This window comes from Pocillopora verrucosa, chromosome 5, assembly GCF_036669915.1.
Source record: "Pocillopora verrucosa isolate sample1 chromosome 5, ASM3666991v2, whole genome shotgun sequence".
Classification (NCBI taxonomy): Eukaryota; Metazoa; Cnidaria; class Anthozoa; order Scleractinia; family Pocilloporidae; genus Pocillopora; species Pocillopora verrucosa.
The window spans coordinates 6,946,345-6,973,224 of NC_089316.1; the positions used below are offsets into that span (position 1 = coordinate 6,946,345).

The 26,880-nt window shown below is 37.1% G+C and overlaps 1 protein-coding gene across 1 annotated transcript; it reads right to left on the reverse strand.

The window, feature by feature from the left end:
• Positions 1-2,934: 2,934 nt before the first annotated feature.
• Positions 2,935-26,880, reverse strand: LOC131772021 (glutamate-rich protein 3). The gene is made up of 19 exons (XM_059087931.2): positions 26,604-26,880; positions 21,559-21,652; positions 20,696-20,821; positions 20,050-20,121; positions 17,959-18,165; positions 16,841-17,020; positions 16,468-16,515; positions 15,662-15,821; positions 15,011-15,197; positions 14,230-14,314; positions 14,024-14,132; positions 11,833-11,946; positions 10,848-11,221; positions 8,342-8,467; positions 7,898-8,183; positions 7,134-7,345; positions 6,348-6,476; positions 6,164-6,255; positions 2,935-5,940 (listed from the first exon to the last, which is right to left on the reverse strand). Exons 1-19 carry the CDS (start codon positions 26,621-26,623, stop codon positions 4,710-4,712), a joined length of 3,852 nt encoding a protein of 1,283 aa, XP_058943914.2. The 5' UTR covers positions 26,624-26,880; the 3' UTR covers positions 2,935-4,709.

A 26,880-nucleotide genomic window follows, 5' to 3' on the forward strand; every position in this document is an offset into this window, starting at 1 on the left:
AAAATGTGTGGACAATTCAGCTTCTATTTGGACATGTTGTAGAATTTGAGGTGCATGTGGATCTGTCCCAGTTCACTAACTGGTTTGCCCAAAGAGACTACAAAACCTTATTTCACCCTTTGACCCTGAAGAGTGACTAGCATCTAATTTCTCCTTACATCATTACCCCTGAATCACACATTAAGGTCATGAGAATATAGGAAATGATCACCAACTAAAGAAGCTCCTGATTATTTATTAAATTCTCCTTGTCTGCAACTTAGGAAATGTATAGGGAAGAGAATGGAGAATATGCATACTGATATCTATACTGGTAGAGAGTTTAGAGAACTTACTCTTTATAATTTTTGTTTTGCCCTATTATTCAGAATGTCACACAGAAAATGAGATCAAATCAAGGGATCCAATTCGTTGTCGGGAATGTGGATACAGGATCATGTACAAGAAAAGGACAAAGAGAAGTATCCTTTTGCCAACTAGGTGTTATGTTACTGTGCATAAAGAACTATTATGTGTCCAAGGGGATTCTGTGAACAAAAAAATTAGTTGACAAAAAGACAAGGGTTCCAAAAAGTAAAAAAAAAATGAATGGTTGTGTCTGAGTGACAAGCTGTTAACCCCTTTACAACTTTCAATATCTGATTGATAATTCTCCCCTCTAGCTGCTACACATTTCCATGTGAATTAATTATGGGTAACTGGTGTAATAACAAGAGAACATCTCCTACCTGATACATCTCAGTATTCTCATTACCTGCTGCTGGATGATATAAATGTAAAAGTTAATCACTTTTGGGAGTTACAGGGTTGAGGCACTGGAATGAACCTGTGCATGAATTCCTTATCATATATCCTCACCTTTTCATGATTTTGTGTGGCAATCAATTCTAAGCTTTTACACAACCCTCCCCTCCCCCCACCCCTCCACCCATTTGACCCATGTCTGTGCCTGGGGAGTGGGGAATTCAAACCTTGCCTGACTAGTGTTAAAGCTTCAAATTGATCTGTGTTTTAGTCACTAGGGTCAACTTTATTCTACCTTCATTAGAATTGAGATACTTTAATAATGTTTTGAAGGATCAGTGCTTATGGGGAAGAAGCTGTATGGTAAAATCTACATATTTGTGGCAATTTGAGTTGAAAAGTAAAAGTGATTGTTTACAATGTAGTTGTCTCCTTAACAAATTGCTTCTCAAAGTGGTGGTTTTTGATGCCAGATGACATGGTTTTAACACCCTCACAAGACAATCTGTGCAAAAAAAGATATTTCTAGTGGAGTTGCAGTTCCATCTGCTCAGCAACACACCAGAAAATGAACATCATTGCATTCACACTTTACAGTCTTGTTTCTGCATCTTATCTTGCTGTACAGTACTCTTTTTTATTGAAAATAATGCTCCATCATTAAAGTTCTTTATTTGAAATGTATCTACTTTTCTCAAAATGATCACCAATCATTAACCCTTTAACTCCCAAGATCTGATTGTTAATTCTCCCCTGTAGCTGCTACAGATTTCCTTGTAACTTAGTTATGACTACTTGGTGCTAAATCAAGATAGCAGCTTCTCCCTGATAAATTTGAATATTCTCATTACCTATTTGCTGAAGAATGTATGGATATTGTAGGGAAAAGTTTTATGTTAATCACTTCAGGGAATTAAAGGGTTAAACAGAAAAAATTTTTTAGACTTCACCTGCAATCAGAGAAGCTTGGGCTTGGTAAATATTTTACTTTTTCGATGGTACCATGTACCAACCTGACATTACAGAAGCGGTAACTAGAATGAGAGAAATGATTTAAATTGCGCTGTCATTGATCGAGTAGACAGGAGTGTTTGTCGTTTTGCAGTGAGCATGAGACACTCAAGAAAAAGAAAGCAACGCTTTTCTGGATTGCTTTTAAGTTGGGAGGAACGGGATTGAAGAACTAACAACCATGCAGCTCACGAAAAAGCACCCAGAAGGTCTACTCCCCATAGGAAAGCGAGACGGGAATTTTTTCCTGCAAGAAATTGCTTGCCGCTAGTTGGCAACGCGCGGTGGCTTAGTGTGAAGAATAAAACAATTTTCGGGTCCGTTGGTTATGAGACAGTAATTCCCTTGCTGTGAGTTAAAGTGTTTGATATCTTATTTTATCGCGGTTAGTAATTAAGTATTGCGATGAATATGAACATTGTACTTTCCATGGAATTATTCGTCTCTGAAAACGACCAGTTCTAACGATCTGGAGGGCGTGGCACTGAACCTTTACCTTAAAGAATATTTAAATGACTTTAAAAAAAAAAATAACAAAGGAAAACAACAAAAACAAACAAAAAAAAGCAGTAAGAACTCTATGCTACTTTCAACTGTCAAAATGAAGTAAATTGGTGAGACACTATTGTAAAAAAACAAACTGCTTTATTTGTGAGCTAAGGCGCTCGTCTGACTTCTTGTTAAATAACAATATTTACAACGCAATTTAAGAATTTTCAATTTTTACAACCATCGCATTCGAAAATCTCCAGTATTGTGACAAACTCTCTCTAAGCTCAGAGTCCGAGTGAGAGTTTATCGATGTGCTGTTGACATGAAGCGTGCACTCGGTGAGTATTGACGTAACAGTTGTGTACTCTCGTGTAAGCGTCGGATCAAGTTAATTGAAATGTTTTATGTACAATTTGTTGGTTTGTTTCCTTTTCGTATACAGACTGGAAAGCCACTGAGATAACAGTCTGACACTGATTATACTTTGATCCTTTGACACTCCTAAACCTTTGTCACTAATCACTTATATATATGTTATTTGCCGGCTGGGAGGTCCGTATGGTGAAAAACTGTGACCGAGGTCTTGAAAATACTGCCCGAGGCCGTAGGCCGAGGGCAGCATTTTCAAGACCGAGGTCACAGTTTTTCACCATACGGACCGACCCTTAGCCGGTAAATAACATATTTATTGTTTTTTAAACTTGACGAAATTCTTTCCAAAAGAACCCGAATGATTTAGGGCAGTAAATACGGCAAGATCTTCCATAAACTGAACAATTTTTGAGTGAGTAAATGGTAGTTAAAATAGCGGTGATGCAAATTAAAGAGAGATGCCTCAGCGAAACATTTTCATTTCCGTTACGATAAAGATGATTTAAAAGGCTTCCAAACAAACTTTGAAACATTATTTTTACAAGTATCTGCCACAATCTGACACCTGTCAATTAGAGAGCGCGTAAGAAAAAAAAAGCGCAAGAAGATTTGAAAAACAACGGAACTAGTTTGGCAAGGACTGTCACGACAATGTTTTCTTCAAAAACAATCAATGATATAACGGAAAGTATTATTCACTCTCATCGACGATTCATTCATGTACGAAGATTTACCTCTGTTCATTAAGTAAACGGCGAGGAAAGTAATTGTGAGTAAATTCAAATTTTTTATTTTGAAGTTGTGAGAGTTTGCTCGTTTGTTTGCTGCAACGGCGTGTGTAAATCTGGTCTTTCCTCCACAAAAACCGAATTCGAACGGCACACTCCAACGAGACACAAGGGGATTTAATGCGGCCTTTTCTCAATAAATTCCTTCAGTTTCTGTTGTGCAATTTATGGTCCAAATGTCCAAATTGAACGGACTTTGAAAGACTCACCAAGAGCGTATATTTATTGTCGAACTGAAATTAAAACTTCGCTCGCTCTTTTACTACGAACAAATTGTTTGAGAAAATTCAGACATTAAATGAATGAAAGTTCCATTGTTCAGTTTACCTGTAACCAAATACCTCACGTTTTAACTTTCTAAGTACTTTTTGTGAATGATTAAAATCAATTGCAGACGGTTTTTAGGCCGCTTGTCAACCGACGTAATGACACCATTGCCTATACAAATTCATTCTGAAACCAATATTTTTTTGTCAACTAAATTGATTTGAGAGAGAGAAAGAGAGGATTCATAAGTCGGCTTGAGGTAGTGACCGATGTGTTTGCTTAAAAATACTGCCCAGCGGGCAAAACGAGGTATATTTATGAAAAATGGCAACGAAAGTTGAGATGTACACGGCGACTCACGAAAGCGTTACCGTGGCCCGTGGGCAGAGATAGGAAAATACTGACCGGGTAAAGAACCAATCAGATTGCAGGATTCGTTACCGTGCCCTCTAAAAAAACAATAAAAAAAAATATTATGTGACATCTTCCAAAAAACATTTACATTTTAAATTGATATTGTCTATAAAATATCATCATCACACCAACGGGATTCTTTTCAGCCCAATTAACTGTAGACTTTTCTACCCAAGCACGAAAGAGCCGCACTTAAATTACTTCACTGTCCTACGGTTCGTCATACGACAGTCTTAAGGTAATTGATTGTGAATCATTAATGATCATTAACAATATGAACGGGTGAGGCGAGGGGGAAGGGAATAAACTCTCAACAAAGTAAATAAAACTAAAAACAATGGCCCAATCTATACCTAAACTTACATTATAAGCTTATTTGTTTATACTAAAAATGAAAATGTAAGTAAATGGAGCTTAATCGCGTTCTTTGGGGTCGTTTTGTTTGACTACTGAAAAATGATGGACACGGTGGTGAAGCCTTTAAAATAAAAATGTGCGAAGGTCGACAGACATCGCAGAGACAAGACAACATAAATGCGGAGCACGAATGGCTCAGGACGGACACGAGTTGCACGTTGACGTCAGATGAATTTTCCTCTGCTATGCATACGAGTAAAAACTCTACACAGAATCTGCAGCTGGTCTTTTATCTTCTTCGTTATCTTTCCCCGATTCTTCCTGATCTTTGTCATTTCGCTCAGTGGACGAGTCTTCCTTGGGCGTCTCCTCGTCATTCGTACTGTGATCGAGTGATTCTCTTGGATCTTGAGGGGTAGGGTCGTCTTTCTCTCCCTCAGGTGGTTCCTGTTCTGGGGGATCTTCCCGGGACGTTTCCTTTACAGAACTTTCTCCAGGCTCGTTCTGTTGCTCATTATCATTCTCCTTCGTTATATCATGTTCTCCAGCAGGGAATTCACCTGACGGTTGGTCAGCCTCCTCTTCAGGTGCAGCAGACTCTGGTTCCTCAGGATTCCCTTTGCCTGCCGCTTCCTCAACTTCAGGAGCAGAATGATCACTTTCTTCAAGTTCATCTCCACCTGGTTGTTGTTCTCCTTTGTCGTGGTTCTCTCCTTCTCCTTGTTCCGCGTGTATTTCACCCGACTCAGCTTGCTCCTCCTCGCCCTTTTGTTTTTCCTCCTCACCGTCTGTTTTGTCTTTCTCTTCCACGCCCTCATCTTTGTCTCCTTCGCCTCCTTTTTCGTCTTCTCGTTTGTCTCCCTCACCTTCACGTTCTCGTTCATTCTCTCCTTCACGTTCCTGTGCACTCTCTTCGCGTTCATGTTGATCTTCTCCTTCGGCCACAACAGGTTGTTCATTACCATCTTCCTTCCGATGTGCATTATTCTTTCGTTCGTTTTCTCTTTCCGTCAGGAACTGCTTCACTTCATCAGATATTTCTTTTGATATCTGATTCATTGGCAGGAGCGTAAGGTCGACAACTGACTTATTGGCTTTTGCTGCTTCAAAAAGCTTTAGCGCTCCTTCGTCACCAATTTTGTTCCCCTCCATGTCAATGTAACTGAGGCTTTTACATCCTCGTATACCGTCAGCCAAGACAACAGCTTCCTCGTCACCTAAATTATTGAAGTCTAGAGAAATTGTTTCCAAAGTGCTGTTTGTGGTCAAGGCCTTGCTAATACTCTTCCAACCCTCCAAGTCAATGCTGTTACCGCTGATCGTTAGTATCGAGACCGTCTGGTTATGCTCGATCAGTTTGGCGATATGTTCGGCGCCATCTTGCGTGATGCCACAGTCTCCTATGTCCAGGTTCATTATTGCCGTGCCTGTGGTTTCTAAAATAGCGTCGACTAGTATCCCAACTCCATCATCGTTTAACTTATTTCCATGTAACCTGAAACAGAGCAATGAATCCGATATCAGCGGATTTTCTCGCTGTAGTGAGAGGGATTCGAATTTGACATATCTTCGAGATCTATCTTAAAAAATAGGCGAGCTACTTTGCTGATACAACTGTACCAAAATGCTGATACAACGGTACCATGACATCTTTGATCAAAACGACACAAAGAATCTTACAAATAGACAGGATAAGTTCAAAATCAGTAGGTACTCACAGTAGCATCTTAATTGAATTGTTCTCTCTGATAACTTCAGCCAATTGTTTCGCACCTTCTGGTCCGAAAGTATTCACACTTAGGTTCAGCATCTAAAAACAATCAAACAAACAAGCACACCAGTTAATATCATTCTATCTAAAACATTTACTCACTGCTGTGGGTGATAAATTGACGAACGCACCTTTAAATCGAGCCTATTCTTCAGAGAAGGAGTCAGTATTTCTAGCATATTGTCATCTAGCGCAGCATTTCTGAGAATAATTGATCCAAGCTCCTCTCGTGAGTCGATGATACTTGCGAGCTCTTCAACCTGTGATGTAGGAAAAAAATAATTGATCCAAAAATAAAGGGATTACCTGTTTTAAACAAATAATAAATACCTTGGAAAAAATTCATAACCTTAAAGTTCTAGGACCGATTATCTAACAAAGTTTAACCGTTGTTTGACAAAACCGCGTTCTAAACTATCTTCAATTTGGCCGAACCTTTGTATCTTAAAATTTATTTTTGTGAGCTGTGACAAGAGGGCCGACAGTTAACAGGGGAAGGACACTTATGACATCAAATCAATCCCTCAAAGACAACGCCAGAAGCCCATTGCTTGTGTAAAACTGTGGTTTAGGCAGGACCTCGCCTAAATAACCGGCCTATACGGTTAGGTTCTTTTTTTTCAGAGGGCTTAGTTCGAAACGGTCATTAACCCTTAAACTCCTAAGATTTGATGGTTAATTCTCCCCTCTACCTGCTACTAATTTCCTTTTTAATCGTTATAAGTATCTGGTGTACGATAAATACAACAATTTCCATCTGATAAGTTTGAGTTTCTCGTTACCTGTTCGCTGGATAATGTTTAGATATTTTGGGGAGAAGTCACAAGTTAATTATTTCTGGGAATTAAAGGGTCAAAATTGAATAAAAATGAAAATGTCAGAACACTCAAATTCCTTCAATCGTGCCTATACTGTACCTGTTCTTTGGCAAGTTCAACGCCAGCGATGTCAACATCCTCTTTCCCTTCCAACAGAGAACGGACTGAACCCTGGTGTTTGGCACCAGGCCGCACGCCAACTGCCTTCAAAGCCTGATCCGGTAACTGACCGGATGAGACTAAGTCTGGATCACTTCCGGGATCTTGATCAGGTCCTGACTTCAGTTTCCCATTCTTTTTGGAATCTCGCTCTGGCGATATACAAGAAACAAGAAACAGAGAGTTAACGGTGAAAAATTGAAAGGAAAAAAAAACCAACAACAACATGCTGGCAGTGCTCTAAGATGCGACTGTTTTGTGAGTAGAAAACAAGTGAAACTTGGCGACCAAATATGCTAAGAAAGTCGCCAATTTGGCCATCTGCCTTTGACGGTAATGCAGCATGCTGGAACATTTTTATTACTTAATGTTTACGGCGTTAACTTAGAGTGAGATAAACATTTGCGTACATATTACTCAAAATTTCCTTGCTTTTTTACCTTATTTACTTGGTCGACTGACATTTTAATTTTAGCAACCTTTCCATTACTTTACATCTCCAAATGGTGTTGGACTTGGCTCCCTACGTAGGTGCAAAGCACTGCACACTTCCAGGATCTTTGATTACATTTGATTACAGTACTTGTAGACAAACGACTACCGACAAGCTATTAGATTACAATTAGCTTGTCAATCATGTTGTTGATGTCTTATTGGTTATTGGTACGACAGAGAACGATATCACTCTTTTCTAACCATTATACCTTGTTTTCCTTCATCCTCGCTGTCGCTGTTTTCACTACTGCTACTGCTACTACTACTGCTGCTGCTGCTGCTGTCACTAAGCTCTGGAGACTTCACAGTATCATTCCTGTCAGGTTGGTCATCCTCTTGATGCTCCTGCTCAGCTGGGTTAGTGACTCCGTTCTCCCGTCCGTGATCCAGGGACTCAGGGACGTCTTCAGCCTCCTCGTCATCCTGCTCAGCAATACTTGTACTTGGACCCTGCTTGTTTGGCGTTTCTTCGTCGTCTGGTACTTTGTCTGGAGTCTAAAAAAATGAACATCGTACAATGTATTATCAGGGTTATCAAGGACGTCCTGGATAACGAGCTGGCCTCGAGAATCGATTTAGGACATTAAAGGAAATTTGTGAAGGATCATGCACTTGGCTTAACACACGACAAGCTAGTCGTTTCGCTGCCATACCTCTTCACCTTCCTCGCCTCTCTCTCCATCTTGGTCACCTTCAATAACAGTGACATCCTCATCAAACGAAACATTCTTGCTATGTCTTCCTTCAGAGTCTGTTGGACTCGCTGGGCGTTCAGCATCCTGTCATCAACAAACACAACAACAAAATGGGGTCAACGTTTAAAAGGCTAATCGAGAGGCGTGTTGGATCAGGTTTCCGCTGAGCGTCTGAAGGCCAAAATCAACGTTATTGCAACAACCAATCAACAAAGAGGTCAACATCCTCATAAGCCACTGAAAATTCAGAGTTTAAAGAAGCAAACTGCTCGAGCGCGGGAAGAGCCCGGTGCGCAGCCGCGATGGTTTTAATTTTGCATCTGATTGGTTGAGAGTATGACGCGAGTTTTCTGAACCAATCACAGAACGAAGTAAAGCCAAGTCAAAACAATCCGCTCAATTCAAATTACTTTCTTAATATCCATTCTTATATTCATGCAAACATTACATCAACCGATTATCATAAGTCGATATTCATAACATCCGGAGGAAAATATCATCCAGTAGGGCTACCTTAATGGGATTACGATTAGTCCCCTTTTCAAAGTAAAATATGTCGAAACAAAAGAATTTGACCTAAAAGGAAAATATAACCGTAGCCAAAAACTTCGTCGTTTCGTTTTACAAACAAGGCAGCTATTGCTCAAATTCACCACCAGACAAAGCAAAAATTACAATTATGTATTAAAGTGATGATCAATCTCTCTGGCAGGCCACGACCACTTAGTACAAGACGCACTAAGTGTGCATGGAATCTTGTGCAGTAAGGATGCGCAATGCCATACCAAGGAATGAATTTAGGTTGGAGATGTTTCAAAACACCCTCCGAAACATCGATCATATATAACAGGGTTATCAATTTAGAAACCTCCCCATCATTACCGAAAAAATTAAAACAAAAGTAAAACGAACAAACAAACAAACAGACAAACAAATTAACAAAACCCTTCCCTAGATTTATTTGTATATTAAATTATATCTATAAAATGGTTCTTTAATTTATTTAAAAAAAAAACCCCGCTTTTAAGCTCTCAATATTTCGTCAGGTTGCACGTAAAACATTCCTCAGTTTGTTAAGATGATTCAAAATATCGCCCAGAATAGTATCACTCCTTTCGCCAGACTTTATTATCATTTATTTGTGGGGACATTATTTTGTTTTAAACTTACTTGTAGTTAATATTATCAGTATCGTTATTTTCCATTCTCTTTCCATTTTCAAATTGTCGATTGTTTTCTTACAAAGAAAAAATAAAGCCATCCAGATTGCTAGACTCACCTCCCCGGAAATATAGCTGTATCGACATAACAGTTTGTATTAATTTATTGCGCTTATTAGAACAAGTAAGGAGCTTTGCCTTAATATAGTTTACTTCATTTAGATTTATTTTTGTTATAATTCTTTTATTCTTGTTTACTTTTGTTATTTAGATTTATTAATTCACTTTTCGCATTAGATCTACAGATTACTTCATTTTACTTCATTTATTTCATTTTACTATTGCTATTATCGATATTTTTATATTTACTATTAATATTATCATTATTACAGTTACTACCTTTGTTGTCATCACTTTTATCATTATTATCATTATTATTATTATCATCATTACTGTTATTGGAATAACTATTTTCAACGTTTTCGAATGCACAATATTATTATTATTATTATTATTATTATTATTATTATTATTTATTTATTTATTTTTTTATCATTTGTTTTATCCGTTAGTAGTTGTCTGTAGTAGTAGTAGCTGTATTGTATAGTAACGTATTTCAGGGTATGCATCTATGATTACGAATTGTCTGTAATTAGTACTTTTTAAACGGGCCCGCCTAGACAAGCATAGGTTATCTGCGAGCCAGGAGAAAATTTACCCTGCTTCCTAAAGATGTTTATCTGAGATTGATTTATTCCTGTACACTACAATACACGGTTTCTGTAACACAAACAGATACGTTACAGAGGCTCTCGTGGTAAATGTACATGGCTTATTGTTTGTAAGTTGAGCAATTTTCGGCTGTGTGTCGGAAGCAGGGACCGCGCAGAAAGTTTTCGAGTGGGGGGGCTAAAGAAGACTGCGTGAAGGAAAATTTTTTTGTTAAATTATTTTTTGTTTAATTTATTGCAAAAAAGTGGGGGGGGGGGGGGCCCTCCCTCTGCGCGGTCCCTGGGAAGTACTGAAATCTGGGGTGCAATTGCATGGTTTGCCTTCCATCACGCTGTGATTAGTTTAGAAAATCCGCGTCACCCTCTTGGCCAATCAGCTGCAGAACAAATCTGCACTTTGACATATACATGCTCCCGCAGTTTGCTTCTTTTGCCTTTGAGTTCTTTTGAGCTCCTTGAAATATTTTGTTTGTTCTGATTAGCCTACCTGATTACTTAGGGTTTTTGGTTTTGGGACGCGCAAGTCGAGGAGATTTCGGCAAGTGGTTTCTTCTGTTAATGTTTAGCACTTACGTGATTGTTTTCCTTATCTGTTTCATCCTCAATCTCTTCAGCATCATCCTCTTGTTTTCCAATGTCAGTTGCCTGTTTTTCCTCTGTTTCATCTTGAATATCATCTTCAGGTTCGTCGTCTTCTTTTTCACTGTCTTCATCCTCTTCACCCTCACTTTCAGACTTGCTTTTCTCTTTCTCTCCATCCGACTCGAAATCTTCATTATATTCCTCGTCATCTTTACCATCTTTATCATCTTTGTCATCTTCTTTATCAGTATCTTGTTTCGCGTCACTTTCTTCCTTGTTGTTTTCTTCCTTATCCGGGGATTCCTCGAACTCATCATTCTCATATTTATCAGCTCCTGATTCTTCACCTTCGTCACCACCTTCATCTGTCACAGAAAAAAAAAACGTTCTTGTCAACACAGGACGTTCACATTACTTAATAACCTGTTCCAGGCGCTCAGTTTACAACGCAAAGCACGATAGCAAACGGCGCGATAGTAGCAGAGGAATGAAAAAATGAGATAGATTTGGGTCGGATCGGGTCGCGTAAAGAACTTAAGACCCAAACTCCCCTTCATACGCGACCCGACCCAAGTCTCCCATTTTTCTCGTTCCGCTGGAGCTATTTCGCTCCGTTTTACTAAATGACTATTTAGTGAAAAGGGAGCAAGGCTCGTTCCGAGAGACTCAATCAACATCGTCTTCAAAAAATTTACTGGATTCTCCGGCCGCTGGAGATAGCATTCGCGCAATGTAACAATAGGTAGAATTTTTAAAGATTTTATTTTTTATAAATCAAAATGTCACGGTAAAAGGCGGCGTTCTCCGATCACAAGCAGTGTTTCTCACAAAAGATTACCCCTTTCTTGCACTGTATATAATTACAAAAATCATTTCCTGTTGTCAATCAACTAATTTGGTTTGTCACACAATTGAAACACGTTAGGCCCAGTCCCCGACACAAAAAAGGAAACTATTTCTTTCCTTGATGTCTTACCTGGATTATTCTCTTTAGTGTTCTCCTCATCTTCAACTGTCAATTCTTCTTTGTCCTTAGCGTTATTCTCATCACGAGGGGTCTGGGTACTACTGTCTACCATTTCACCTTCGTCTGTCAATTAGAAAGAAAACCAGAGGTGAATATTAAAGAAGAACTTCTTTGAAAACTGTAGGATTATTCCGCAACAGCCATTGAGCCGGCTAACTGTTTCGATATCGTCACTAAGGTGATGGCCAAAACAGCTGCAACTTCGTCGATTCTCATCAACATCTATTTTCCACTGGCAGTATGAGAACGCACGCAATATTTGTGCTCCTAAGTTTTAATTCTGCCGAAGCCGGATTGATTTTAATGACCAAATGCATGATGTGTGGCATTCTCTAATCAATAAGGCATCTCTAAAGGCTAGCCTACATGTGTAGTCTTAATAAATAATGGGTGATGATAATAATAAAAAAAACTTGAACTTGAAAAGAAATATTTTCATCTTAAAAAAAAAATGCAATTGCTTTGACACGTGAATGCCCATTATAAGATCAGCAAAATATCAACCTTACACCGGTCAATGCATTTAGCACAAGCTTCACTTCCATGTAACTGTTTAAATGATAGAGATTCCTGTGGTGAAATTGTATGGAAGCACCTTCAAACTCATTCAAAACGGTCATTTATTTGCCTTACAATGTAACTGGTTCATCTACTTACATATTTCTCTTTCAAATAAAAGTACCTCGCGAAGTAACATTTGAAGCCGTAAATTAACCACGGCTCTAGGCCAACCTTTTGGCTATCTGCTGCATTGTTTTTAAACATTATCAATAAAAAACAACAACAACAACAACAAAACCTTAAATGTTCCAAAGATTGTCATATAAATTGTCGAAAGCCCGTTTAACTCCATAAATCCTTAAAAAAATCCGGACTCTTGCCTCTAGCCCTACCTGAATACCGTTTGATTTACTTACAAGATATTATTTCAACAAAGCCTCTTGTTGGAAATACTTTTATCGTGAAGGCACGTGTATCTGTGTTTAATACAGGGAAGATCAAAAATCAAATATGCTTTTCGATGGAGCGTCGTTAAACTAAAACCAAAGTCATCACAACGGTCAATCGAAAGAAAGGAAAATACGTGTAAAGGCCGATAAGAACTCAATTTAAAAACAGCCATTCTGCCTTGAGCGCGGGAAAACGCGGGTGATATAGTCATAATTGGTCTCAGTCTTACATCTGATTGGTTGAGAGACTGGCGCAAGTTTCTGGACCAGTCACAGAGCAAAGTAAAGCAAAACCAATGTAATCCCGCATTACTTTTGACATTAAATTGAAAATTGCTCTTAATTGTAAATTATATGATTTTACATGCCACGTAAGAGCTTTCGTTTAGAGGATGACTTTTCAATTTGTTCCTTACAGGCTTTGCCAAAGAGAGATTAGCACATCCACTGTTTGAAATGTAAAATAAAAATTAATTCAAAATTCATCCTTCTTCAAAAAGATAACAGATAGATAAAAGAATTATATTTAACAAGTAATAACGATGCCATCGTTTGAATTATAGGCTGACTTTTTTCATGTTTTCATACAAGAGCTTACTTTACCTTACTTTTCATTTACAAATAACTTTAATCTATCAATAATAATTTAAACCTCTTAGCGCAATCGAATTTCTTAGTTTACTTTACAGTCGCGCCTATTAGACATGGTCTGCCTAGATGCAACATGGAAAGTTCACTAAAATGCGCAGAAAGATAACACCTGGTACACGTAAATCAAGGAAGATCAAGCTGCATGTGTATCAAAAAATGAGAGACTACATGTCAAGCGCTTTGTCCAACGCCATTGTTAAGCGTGAGAGCATTACATTGTTTCCCTGAACATGTGCATCGATATCCTCGATAAGCTCTTCGAACGTCTCGATAGTTGATCCTCGCTTCTCTATCCTCAATTCTCGGTCCCCGACTCCAGATTCTCGAATCTCGATTTTCGATTCTCGAATCTCGATCTTCAATCCGTGATTCTCGATCCTTGATTCCCGAAGATTTTGGGATCGAGAATCGAGTTTCGAGTCGAGACTGTCATCAACGTACTTATGAGCGGACTACCGTATACCAGAGAGAAATAAATTACATCTAGGGTAAAACACTTTCTTAGCTAAATGACAATACAATCATGCTAACTTATTTACCTTTTTCCTCGTCTCCATCCACTTGATCACCATCTGATTCAGGTTTTAGCTTAGTTATTATCACATCAAATGTCTCTCCTTGTTCTTCCTCTTCCTGATCATTAGCTGTCTGCAAATTGAGAAACATTCATACAGTATATGCCCCAGTATATTCAAACAAAGCAATAATAAAAGTAACTGAAAAACAAGAAAAAAACTAAATTTACCTCAGTCATAAAAGTTTTAGATCTGTCGGCTTCATCAATAGACTTATGTTTCTTGGAATATCTGTGAGCTGATGCAACTTGACATCTGTAAAGCCAGAAATAATTACAAATTTACAACTGCCACTTTAACACCACACACAAACATATTCAATAAAATCCTTCCTCATATTGCAAGTATTTTGTTTGGGAAAGAGAAAATATTTCACAACATGCAGTAACTGATGGCTAGCTTATTTATCTAATTATGCGATAGTTGTGATTAGTTGGTAACAGGACTTCCTACTGTTCAATTCCGTCTGTAATCAATTACTCGTACTTAATAGCGGAGCTCGCAAAGCGTAGCCCCATAATTATATAAAATAGTAGTAACCCATCAAGACGAAAAAATTTGGATGTACCACCGTACGACCGTACAAGGTGCTACTTTTAACATGCGTGGTCAACTGTACCGCGGGCACGCCAACGCCACGGCTTTGCCCAGTAGTCCAGTGGTCAGTGCACTGGGCTCCGAGTCGGACGACCCGGGTTCTACTCCTGGCCGGGGCAAGGCGTTGTGCCCTTGAGACGTGCGGGAAAAAAAAATCGAGCTCCGCTTTTAGGCTTCGCTAAATCTATATATTAAGTCGGATTCCCGTTTCGCAGTTGTCCAATTGTTAATTACGAGTGCGACTACAGACTGAATTGAACACCACTCAGTCCCATTACCATTACTAATAATAAAAGACAGAGTCAGAGCCAGAGAGAGGTGTATGCATGTAAACATTCACTATCGAAAGTTTACCTGTAACAGGGTGCAGCTCCCTCAACAACAACAAACTGAAAATGACCATTTCTACCACCCAAGACATGACCAGGTTTGTGTTTGTATTCACAACAACAGCTGAGTCGAATATCTTGCATACCATCAATGTAAAATGTCAAACCAAAGGGGGAACCCCTGTGACGCCGTGAGATGAAGGTAAAAATCGCTGGAAAAAGGAAAAAAAGAAAGCATAAAAATATGCATTCAAACAGGAAAGAAATGAAATTGGGAGAAACTCATAGGTAAAAGTAATTCTTGTAAAGATTTTAAAATTAGGAGTATAAGACATCAGAAAAAAACAACAAAGACAAAAAAACGAAAAAAAAAGAACATGAATACACTGGAATAACTGTGAGACAATTGTTGAGGCAAGTTGGTTGACAATGATACAATTTCCACGAAGAAGTTCCATTTCAGAACTTTTATTCAAAATGTTATCTTTCACTGACAGTATACAGGTGTAATGTCATCACAAAAAAAAAAAGCAAAAAAACAACAACAAAATAAAAAACAACAACAACACAAAAACAAGCAAAAGGATATTAATAGAAGTTCTTGTTTGGGGTGTGACATCTCTTTAGATATTCACATTCCTAAGGAACAAGTAATACTGCTTCTAACACAACTTACTGTTTGGAGGCAACAGTTCTCTGAAAACACACAAAGTGCTTCCTCCACAGTGCTGCTGCAGAACCATTACTTCCGATAATCTGTCTTCTGGAAACATGCTGTTGGTGAGCACCAGACTGGGACCAACAAACTTCATTGTCACTTCTGCCAAGGATTGAAGCTAAACAAAGAAACACGCACCTGTTAGGTTACATGTAGGTGTCTTTTTCTTTCTGACAGGGCTGCTAACCCTTCAACTCCTAGAAGTGATCAACATGAAACTTCTCCCTATAATATCCTTACATTATCCAACAAACAGCTAATGATAATATTCAAACTTATCAGGTAGAAGTTGTTGTCTTGATCTAACACCAAAATTCTCATAAGTTATTCAAAAAGTATGTGTAGCAGCTAAAGGGGAGGACTACCAATCAGATCTTGGGAGTCAAAGGGTTAAAATATTCATTCCTTATCGAAAGTAAAATGCATACATGGATCTCCCCAGTCAGCTAACAGTCAGAGATGTATCATTCCATAACTTTACTTCATGTGTCTTCAGTGGTATACCCATTCAAAGAAGTAATTTTTGTGGGTTAAAATTTGATTACAAATATGGCATTGACAGGTACATCATATTTCCATGAATGCTACATTTGTCTCACTAAACATTTGTAGATGAAGAAACAAAGTTGTGAAGAGAAAAAAAAAGACAAAGGCAAAAGAGCCCATGGCCACTCCACAACTTGCTAAAAAAATTAAACCTCCACCGATTTGAAATTTTTAAACCAGAAAAAAATGGCTTAAAACATTAGAATGCATTTCAATACCTGTACTCTGCGGGCAACTGCTGGTTCAGTTCTGGCCAAGAAATGATACTACAAAAGGGTAATAAATTAAAAGTACAACGATCATAACTATGTAGTATTAATTGCAAATAGAACACAAACTTAGGGTTAATTACAAGTTGTTAATTCTTCCACTCATATATGTGGCATTCAGTACTACCACTTTTCATTATGTGAATTATGTCACATAACTTTCCCATATCTATATATTTGTTGAAGTAAATTATGCTGTGTGTGTAATTCATGATTAAAGGACTGTCTCTGTTTTCAAGATGTTCTTCTTTTCTAGAACACAACAAACAATTTTGGTAATGGCAAGGTAATGTCAATCATCACCATTTGCTTTCTGACATACCCTTTGAAGCTTTACACCTCTCCTTGTAGAGCCAGCAGTCCTGGAACGCCGTGGTGTTCCTGTTGGGGGAGGTGCTGGGGCTGGGTAAGTGGCAGGATATGCTCTGGTGTATGGAGATGGACCAAGTTCCTCTGTCTCATCTTTAAGATAGCCATTCATGGCGGATGGATTTGAATCAACCTTGCAACAAACAAAACCAAATTGTAAGCACATCATTCGGTTCCACTATGTATATTATATAAGAAATATCTTAATTAGACAGTTTGGAGTAGGTTAAATCTATTTTGTATTTAATTTTTTTTTCCAAAGTACATTGTGCTTCTATAAACACAGCTCACTTGATCTATGTGTCATAGAAACAAGATGTATTTGAAATAATAATAATAACAATAATAATAATCAACTTTATATTTCAAGGGTGGCACTTGACAGTATAAAATTCTGATATACTCGTGGCCCTCAAAAACAAATTAAAAATAAACACAAATACATATAAATAATGAAGTGATTAAGACTAGGTAATTGAACAATTAAAATGAGAATTATCTATTAAGGATTAATAAAAAATATATGAGAATCAAATAGAATAGCCTATTGCAAGCTATAGTTAAGTGATGAACATCTTTATAGGACTCCAAAAAAAATACTTATATAAAGACTTCTTTAAAATTTCTAAACTTGAGCTACTCTTAATTTCATTGGGAAGTGAATTCCAAAACCTAGTAGCTGATATTTGAAATACAGGATATCTCTCACTAATTTGACTTGCAAAACTTTACAGAAACAATTTACCTGATGGTATGATTTCACCCTACATACAGATCTCAACATTAAATTAGGCATGTGAAAAAAACTCATTCTGCAAAATTTGCATACATCTGTTTTAAAACTGCTGGGTAACTGATAACAACTATATCAGCCATGAGAAAGTCTTAAACCCTATCATTTCTAATCAGACTTATACAAAGATTTCTGTACATGCGTCAAATGGATCATGTGGGAAAAATGGACTGATTTAGTGCATGCATCACATGATGATAATTGTAATAATTTTGTCCAGTGCTATAAAACTGTAAATCTAAAACTCAAGAAACTTTCTAGCAGATCAAGATTGTTACCCTGTAGTATATTTTCTGGGTATCATTGTCATAATATATCTCCGAAGGTTTCAGATCTCCTTGGTCCTCTTCGTCACCGCCTGTCATTGTAGCTGGTGCTGTGGAAGGCCTGTCTCTCAGTTGTGCCTTAGGCATTTGCCGAGCTGTTCGCTCTCGAGGAGAAAGAAGAGGAAGAATATCCTCATCACCTTTTCTATTTCTTCCCTCCTACAAATGAAGAAATAAATTAATAAATTATAACAGGTCTTGGAAATTTCATTGAGAGATTTAAAACTTTTTTCAAGAAACTTAGTATCATTTATAATTCATTTTGAAAAATTGTAGCTCAAAAGGATTAATAGGTAACCAAGTGATTGGCAATGAAAGAATATTGCTGAAGGCAAAAGAAGGCATCAACATTCTATCTTGACAAAAACATATATTATAAAATTCATTTCTGAAGACACTTTCGCTTTATTGCAGAGTATCTTGATCAACATGGTATAGATTAACATTTCAACTCTTATGATCTGATTGTTAATTCTCCCCTCTAGATACTGCACTCTTTCTTGCAAATCATTTGCAGGAATAATAATTATTGGTGTTAAATCAAGACAATGAGTTCTACTTGATATGTGTAAATGTATACTCTCATGACCAGTTTGCTGGATAATGCATGGATACTATAGGAAGAAGTTACAAGTTTTAAAATCATCTCTGGGAATTAACATTAAAAGGCATGTCCTAATATTTGATGCATTTGACAGTGTTGTTCAGAATGCAGACACAAATTGATAGAGGGAAGACTTTGTGATTATTATGTTCATCAATAATTATTCCCAAAGTTGGATTTTTAGATGAATACATATATGCACAAGTAGAACAATTGTGTCAAAATAGTAGCCCATCCTAAAAAAAATATTTGTTACTTTACATTAAATTAAATATTGATTAACTTCCTAAAGTGACTGTAGCTTTAAGTTGTATTTAGCTTTGTTTTCTGTCAACGCTCTATGCACATTTCTATGAATTTGTAAAAAGCTTATTTTAATTAATTTATTTTTAAGGAGCTACTGAGAAAACAGATAATTTTTTTTAATCAACCATTTGGCAAGCTCTAATCTCAACCTTTTTTTAATGAACTCAGAAAAAAAATTTAAGTTTACAGTATGTTACTATTTTAGAGAGCCTCTCACCTTTGACTTAGTTTCCACTGTCTTTTAAAGCAAAGAAGAAGAAGAAGAAGCACATAGTGAAGGAGTAAGAGAACAGGATTGGAAAAAGATTTAACTTTATCTTAAGACAAGTGCAATTAGAGTACAGAAACAAGCAAGGTTTAGAGATATTGTAGTAATTGGTTTTATGTTGCTTAACAAGTATAGATAAATTAGTATATTAATTCATGTCAAACATATCACCATGATAGTATACTCAGAACTATAATCATAGTATGTGATTATAATTCTGAGATGTTTTAATCAAAAGCAACAAATTAAAGCACTATTTGACAAGACATGATCCAAGTAGCACTCTACAAAGTTCAACCTTTACTAAAAAGACTTTATTAAAGCTACTAGTTCTTCAACTTGAGGTGATTTTCAAATTCCAAATGCAAAAAAACCAGGAATGCATTTTATGATCATAAAAAAATTAAAAGAACAGTTATTCAACCAAGTGGAAGTGAATAGGCCAGGGTTATATTTACCTTGCTACTTTGCAGCTCAATAAATATGTACCACTTTCACTGACACTAAGGTGAATTATTGCAATTCAGAATATACCACACAGATATATTAAAACATGTCAGTTTTTTATACTAAAAGATGGTTGGGAATTAAACTCATGATGTGCAATTTTGTCTCATGGGCTGCTAAGAGGTGAATAGTACTTGTTATTCACTTCTGAACTAGCCAATCAGCATGTGTGAAAATCACTTTTCACTTGTGTGGTATATACTAAGAATAATATTATACTTTTGAAAAAATGTGAATGAGCAATTCATTTCCTTAAGATCAAAACATTTGGCATGCCCTTTTTAACATCATATATCATTTTTTTTTAATATATGCTTTTTTTTTTAAATTTATTTTTAAAATTCTTCATCATAATCACCTTCACTCTTCTGACCAACTCGACTTTGTATATTTCATCCAGTCTCCTTCTTATCTCATACTGACGAACCCTCTGCAAAGTGAAAAAAAAGTATAACATTCAACATATGCAAAAAAGTAAAAACCCTTGACACTCATTGCAACCTAAAAATACTTTTATTAGCTGAAACCGAATCATTTCTTCTCCTTTGCAAACACCTAAGTTAAACCAGCACTGAATCAGAAGAAAAAACAAAAACTAGATATATCTTATCTGTTAATTGCCTCCTTATTACCCACAAATTATCTTATGTCACCTTGCTTGCAGTGCGGGTGTCTTTAATTTGGGCAAGTTAACTTTATATTAGCTCATGATCGTTTATCTAACCAGCCAATTGTTTGATTTGGAGTTAGAGTGGACGTTGGGGGAGGGAAAGGGCTAATAATCTTCACTCTCCCACCCCTCTCCTTATTTTAAACCGTTGACTGCCCCCTTGGTACAAATTTATTTCTCTCCCCAGCCTTCCACTGCCATTAAAATCAAAGATGGTGGCCATAATTTTTGTTTAGAGAATACTGAGCACTTGCCAAACTTATGTCTGCTCCGTAGGCTACATGTCAACCCACTGACTGTTTCATGACTATCATTGTGTAACAGGAATGTTTACCTCCATATCCAATGTCTTGTGCACAATAGCAGTTGCTAGGAGATCACGCACATGTTTCCTGTGTTCCTTCTTGGCCATGTTAAGTCTGTATGTCTTCTCATCAATTATCTTCCCCTTTCTGGTTACCTAATGTTACAGAAACACAAGGTTATAAGGAGACAGTCATATATATAGCAAAAAAAAAAGGGGTCATGAGGTACTCTATATAAACATGCCCGATCCACAACTTCATTTAAAGAATTAGCACCATACATGTCAGAAGGTATTAGGGACTGTACTTTAAAACCAAGTGGCCCATGTAGGCAGTCTGAGCTTATGCCTGTTCTTTTTACCCTTTAACTCCCACGAGTGACCAGGACAGAATTTCTCCTTACAATATCAACACAGTATCAAGCAAACAAGTGATGAGAATAAAGAAGAATATCAGTTAGGGGATTATTAGTTGATCCAATAACAAATTCTCCAAACTAACATTCCAAAAAAAAAACAACTATATGGCAGACAGTAAGGAGAATTACGAGTGAGATCTTGGGAGCGAAATGGTTAAGCATGAAGTAACAGGGAGTATCAACACTCTCCCTAGCCAGCTTAACAAATGGGATATGCCAGTCCATAAGGAGAAGCATTATTATCGTCAGTTCTATAAGTATAGTTAAATGAAGGTTGTTTGTAATAGCTAGTTTAAACATTCAAATAATATATCCAAAAAGTAAGTTTTAACCATCATTGTCAAAAAAAAGATAAAATTTAAAGTATGTGTCAACTGACTTGACTGCAACAAACTTTAAAATTCTCTATGAGCCTGTTGGGAAAAAAAAAAAAAAAAAAAAGGAAACAGATCAATTGGTTTTTTTGGTTCTTACCAGTCCTGACTTTTGCAAGTGTTTCTTCATACGAGAGTTTGAAAAATATCCAGCCAGATGCTTGTCTTGCAAGCTGTTATAGGCAGCTAAAGGACTGGAAATGAAAACATCACACTATCAAGATCATTTCATTTAATGAACTATACAATTTGTTGACTGAGGTAAGATATCATTCCTTCTTAAATCTCAACTTTCTATTCCCTTTTTTTTTAATTTATTTAATTTTTGTTTAAATCATTTACAGCCTAACATCAGAATGTAAAATATCCACACTGTTTGTTATGCCTTCCTATAGTTCTTACAAAGAAAGTCCAACTAACTTTTAAGAGCTTCTTAAGTTCACATTCATTTCAGAATGGTTGGTCAATCCTGTGGCTACTACTCGTTTGCGGGTTGTTTTAGTCTATAGGCCTCCATATTCTGTTAAACATCCTGTGTCTACTTCAACATTTATCACTGAATTCTCAGATTATCTCGAGTCTTTGGTCATGTCAAGTGAGCCTTTGTTAATACTGGGCGATTTTAACATTCATATGGATCTACCTGATGACACTGACTGTAGAAACATGTCTGACCTTCTGGTGTCGATGGGTCTTAAACAACATGTTCTACACCCTACCCATGAACTTGGTCACACACTGGATTTGATCATCACTCGTATATCTGATAACATCATTGCTGGGTGCCCCTACACTGGTGAGTTGTTTTCTGACCATTTCCCAGTCTTCTGTCAACTAAAACCTGAAAGACCTCCGGTGGCCATCAAACATCTGCAGTTCAGAAAAATTAAATCAATTGACCGTGATCAATTTTCCGAGACGATTTGCTCTTCTCAGCTCTGTCTTGACCCACCGGACGACTTGGATACCCTAGTCAATTGTTACAATGAGACACTAAGATCTATACTAGATATCTATGCACCTGTCTTGTCCCGTGATATTGTTGTTCGGCCTCGAGCACCGTGGTTTAATGAAGATATCAGAAAAGCTAAACGGTCGAGACGAAAGGCTGAAAAGAAGTGGAGAATTACTGGCCTATCTGCAGATCGTGCTGCTTTTAAAAAGGAAAGAAATCGTGTGGTGAACTTGATGAATGAGGCACGTCGTGTCTACTACAATCAATTCATTGAAGATAATAGTTCTGACCAGCGGAGGCTGTTTATGGCAAGTAAGAGTCTACTGAATATGCAGCCGGATAGAGCTCTTCCTCCTCATACTGACGTTTCTCTGCTTGCAAATGACATGGGCGAGTTTTTTATTACCAAGATTGCTAATATAAGGTCAAAGTTGGAAGGTATCTCTCCATCGCATCTTCTGTCGACGTCGGAGCCTGATCTGGTATCTGAACCTAGCGATATTGTACTGTCTGATTTTCAATGTACAACGGCTGTAGCAATACGTGATATGATTACATCAGGGAAGAAAAAAACTTGCATCTTGGATCCAATACCTGCGACTCTGTTATCTGCCTGCCTTGACCCACTCCTTTCTGTAATAACGAATATGGTTAATTTGTCCTTACGAACTGGATATTTTCCTGACGCCTGGAAAACTGCTGTGGTACATCCATTATTGAAAAAGCCTGGTCTTGATCCTCTTTTCAAGAATTTTCGACCAATTAGCAACTTGCAATTTGTGTCCAAACTTACTGAACGTGTGGTAGCCAATCAGATTCAGTGTCACATGATTAAGAACAATCTCTTCCCTCAGCTTCAATCTGCTTATCGTTCCCATCACAGCACTGAGACTGCATTGTTAAAAGTAAAAAACGATTTGCTAATGAATATGAACAAGGGGCATGTATCACTCTTGGTGTTATTAGACTTGAGTGCCGCCTTTGACACTGTTGACCACAAGATTTTATTAAAAGCCCTTCAGACGAAACTAGGTGTTTGCGGCTCTGCTCTTTCGTGGTTCAAGTCTTATTTGGAAGGGAGATCTCAAAGAATTTGCATAAAAGAGACGCTTTCGCAGTCATTTGATTTGAAGTGGGGTGTACCTCAAGGTTCTTGCCTCGGCCCGCTTTTGTTTACTATCTATTCAAGTGATTTGTTTTCTCTCCTGGAGTCCCATTTACCAACTGCGCATGCTTACGCGGACGATACTCAGTTGTATCTGTCCTTTAGTCCTAGCGTTGGCACTGGTGAGTTGGATGCGGTCACTGCCATTGAAAATTGTATTCGTGACATTAGACAGTGGATGTGTGTGAGGAAATTAATGCTAAATGATGTCAAGACTGATTTTATGCTTGTTGGGACACGGAAGCAGCTCACAAAGGTGTCTATCGATGGCATCAGAGTCGGAGATTATAATATTAGTCCTTCTTCATCAGTCTGTAATCTGGGCACATGGTTTGATCCGCATTTGAATATGGATGTACATATTACCAAAACATGCAGCAGCTCATTTTATTATCTTTATAATATCAGACATATTAGGAAGTACTTATCTAGAAGTAGCACTGAAACACTAGTTCATGCGTTTATAACAAGCAGACTTGATTATTGCAACAGCCTTTTGTATGGGTTACCGAAATATCAGTTGTCTAAACTCCAGCGTGTTATGAATGCTAGTGCCCGTTTGGTATATTGTGCTCCAAAGTCGTGCCACATCACGCCTCTACTTCACGAATTACATTGGCTGCCTGTTTGTTATCGTATCGAATATAAAATAATTCTTCTTACATTTAAGGTATTGCATGGTATGGCGCCCGATTACTTGCGCCATTTAATATCTATCTTGCCGCCATCTAGGTATAATTTAAGGCGCAACGATGACTCTGCAGCTTTATTAACTTTCCCGAAGATAATATCCAAGAAGACCCTGGCAGATAGATCGTTTAGTTGTGCCGCCCCTAGACTTTGGAATTCGCTTCCTACCACAATAAGATCTATTTCCAGTTTAGATATTTTTAAAATTAGACTTAAAACTTTTTTATTTAATAGGGCGTTTAATTAGTTCTATAGTTTTTATAATTGAATTGCATTATTTTAGAATTGTAATTTTGAACTTCTATTTTAATTTCTAATTTAATATTTATTGTAAGGCGCAGTTGAATATTTTTATAGAAACTGCGCGGTATAAATTTAAATTTAATAATAATAATAATAATTTCGTTTATTCTTATGACCTTTAAGTTTGTTATGGGTGATTACTGTTTGGAGAAATTAGATGCTTAATGAGGTTTAAGGTTTAATAACTAAACCATTGTCAGTAACTTCTAAGAGGGCTGAGTGACCATGTTTAACAAAATTTAACATTCTTGGGGTCCTTTTCTCTCTCTCACCCCTTTTTCTTGTTTTTGTTTTAACAGTTCACCCTCTGGAATACAAATTACAATGAAGGAGGAGGGTGGAAATTTCTAGAACAATTCTTTCAGATAATATGATTGTGCACATGAAGTGGTTCAAATTTTTGCCAGTTTAAAATTTTTGAAATCCGGCCATAAATCTGTGTTTTCTTTTATTGCAGATCATTGTTAAAAGTTAAAATCAAACTGATTTGACAAATTCTAACCAAATGACAACATTGATATTATCATACTATACCAAAACAACAATAGGGATTTAGCAATAATAATAAATAAAGATCAACACAGTGCATAATGTACAAAAAAGTGAGTTAAATAGGGATTAATTTTCAATTCATGTACTCAATTAGCTGAACCCAAATTATTGGTATGCAAACATTATTGTGAATGATCCATTTAGTCTTGTGTATAGATTCAACTTGAAATAAATATGGCTTAAAATTATGTCCCAACATGCAGGGAAAGCAAAACTCCTCACTCAAATCAAAATAACTATGCAACTGACTTGTGAATCTGACTAAAATTTCATAAGGAGAAATAAATGTTACTTGAACTCAGGAAAGATCAATTAAAATATTCCTTGAGGAAATTATGTCTTAAAATTATGTCCCAACATGCAGGGTAAGCAAAACTTGTCATTCACAAATCAAAATAAATACTCAACGGACTTGTGAATCTGACTAACATTTATTTCATAGCATGAAATAAACGCTACTTGATACTTTTTTTTTTCAATTTTAGTGAGCACAGGAAACATCAATTAAAATATTTCCTTGAGGAAACTACAAGTTTTTGACAATAACGTAAACCATCTTGCAATGTTAAAATCAGAAAATTGCAAGTGAACATTGACTAATGATCAGATGGGTGAAATACTACACAAACAATTAGACAATTAAAATGGATGGAAGATTATAAAAGTTTTCATAACACCCTTGGCCTATACACACCGCATACCCTATGGCTCTTTCCTGCGGCTCTATTAAGTGTGTTGGTTATTCAAAGTTTGAGCATTAATTGCAAAATATACCACACAATTACATGAGTGAGCAATTAAGCGCATATATGCATTTGCAATAACAGGTATAGAAATTTGCCCACCAACAGTTTTAAAATCACCTCATTATATTATTCCGCAGCTGGAAGACTAAATGTGTTTTCTTTAGTTAGGTGAGAGTACTTCATTCGGCAAGGAAGATTCAGGAATTAATTGCAAAACACGCGTTTAAAAACAATGCCCTTAAAATTCATTAGGTGGCAACGAAGATTTCTGTGATCGAAAGGATCACCAAGTTGCTATCACTTAATCCATGATTAGCTTACGTTTGGTTATTACTTGACAGAAGCAAGAGCACATTGTAATCAAGACAAGCGGTGAATCATGAAAAGTCGCAACCTTAAGCTCCACGCTGCAAAAGCAGTGTGTTTAACTAACATGTTTTAAAAGACCTCAAGAAACAACGATCCTCGTCCGAGCAACAAAATTCAAGAATCACATCTGTGTAACTTTCTTTTTCATTATCCACCGAAAAACCCTGCTGTTATCAATAGATAATCCCTGTCAATCTCGGCCAACAATCTCAAATAAATCTACAAGTATTCGATTTCACAGCAACCCGAACTCGCTTCTCTGTCAAACAACACAGATGAGGTTGATCTTGACAAAACGAAAGAAAACTTAAATTTTTTCTACAAAATATAATTATACCAGGATGTAGAGGCTTTCATAAACTCACCCTGGATCTGCGTGACTCATGATTGCCGAGTAGGTTCTTTAACACAACCTTGTAATCAGAGAACTTAGTCGGCGATGATCGGTTCGGAAATGGCGTCGTTTTCACGCGTTTTCTTTCCTTTCCCGCGCTACCTTCCTCTTTGTCAACTACGAGAAATTTTACGATCCATCGAAGTAGAAGTGGAAGCCATAGAGACCACAGTGTTTATATAGTATCCTATTCAAAAAGTAGAGCTTGCGGTAAGCGATACATACTCTAAGGTAAATTCAATGCAGCC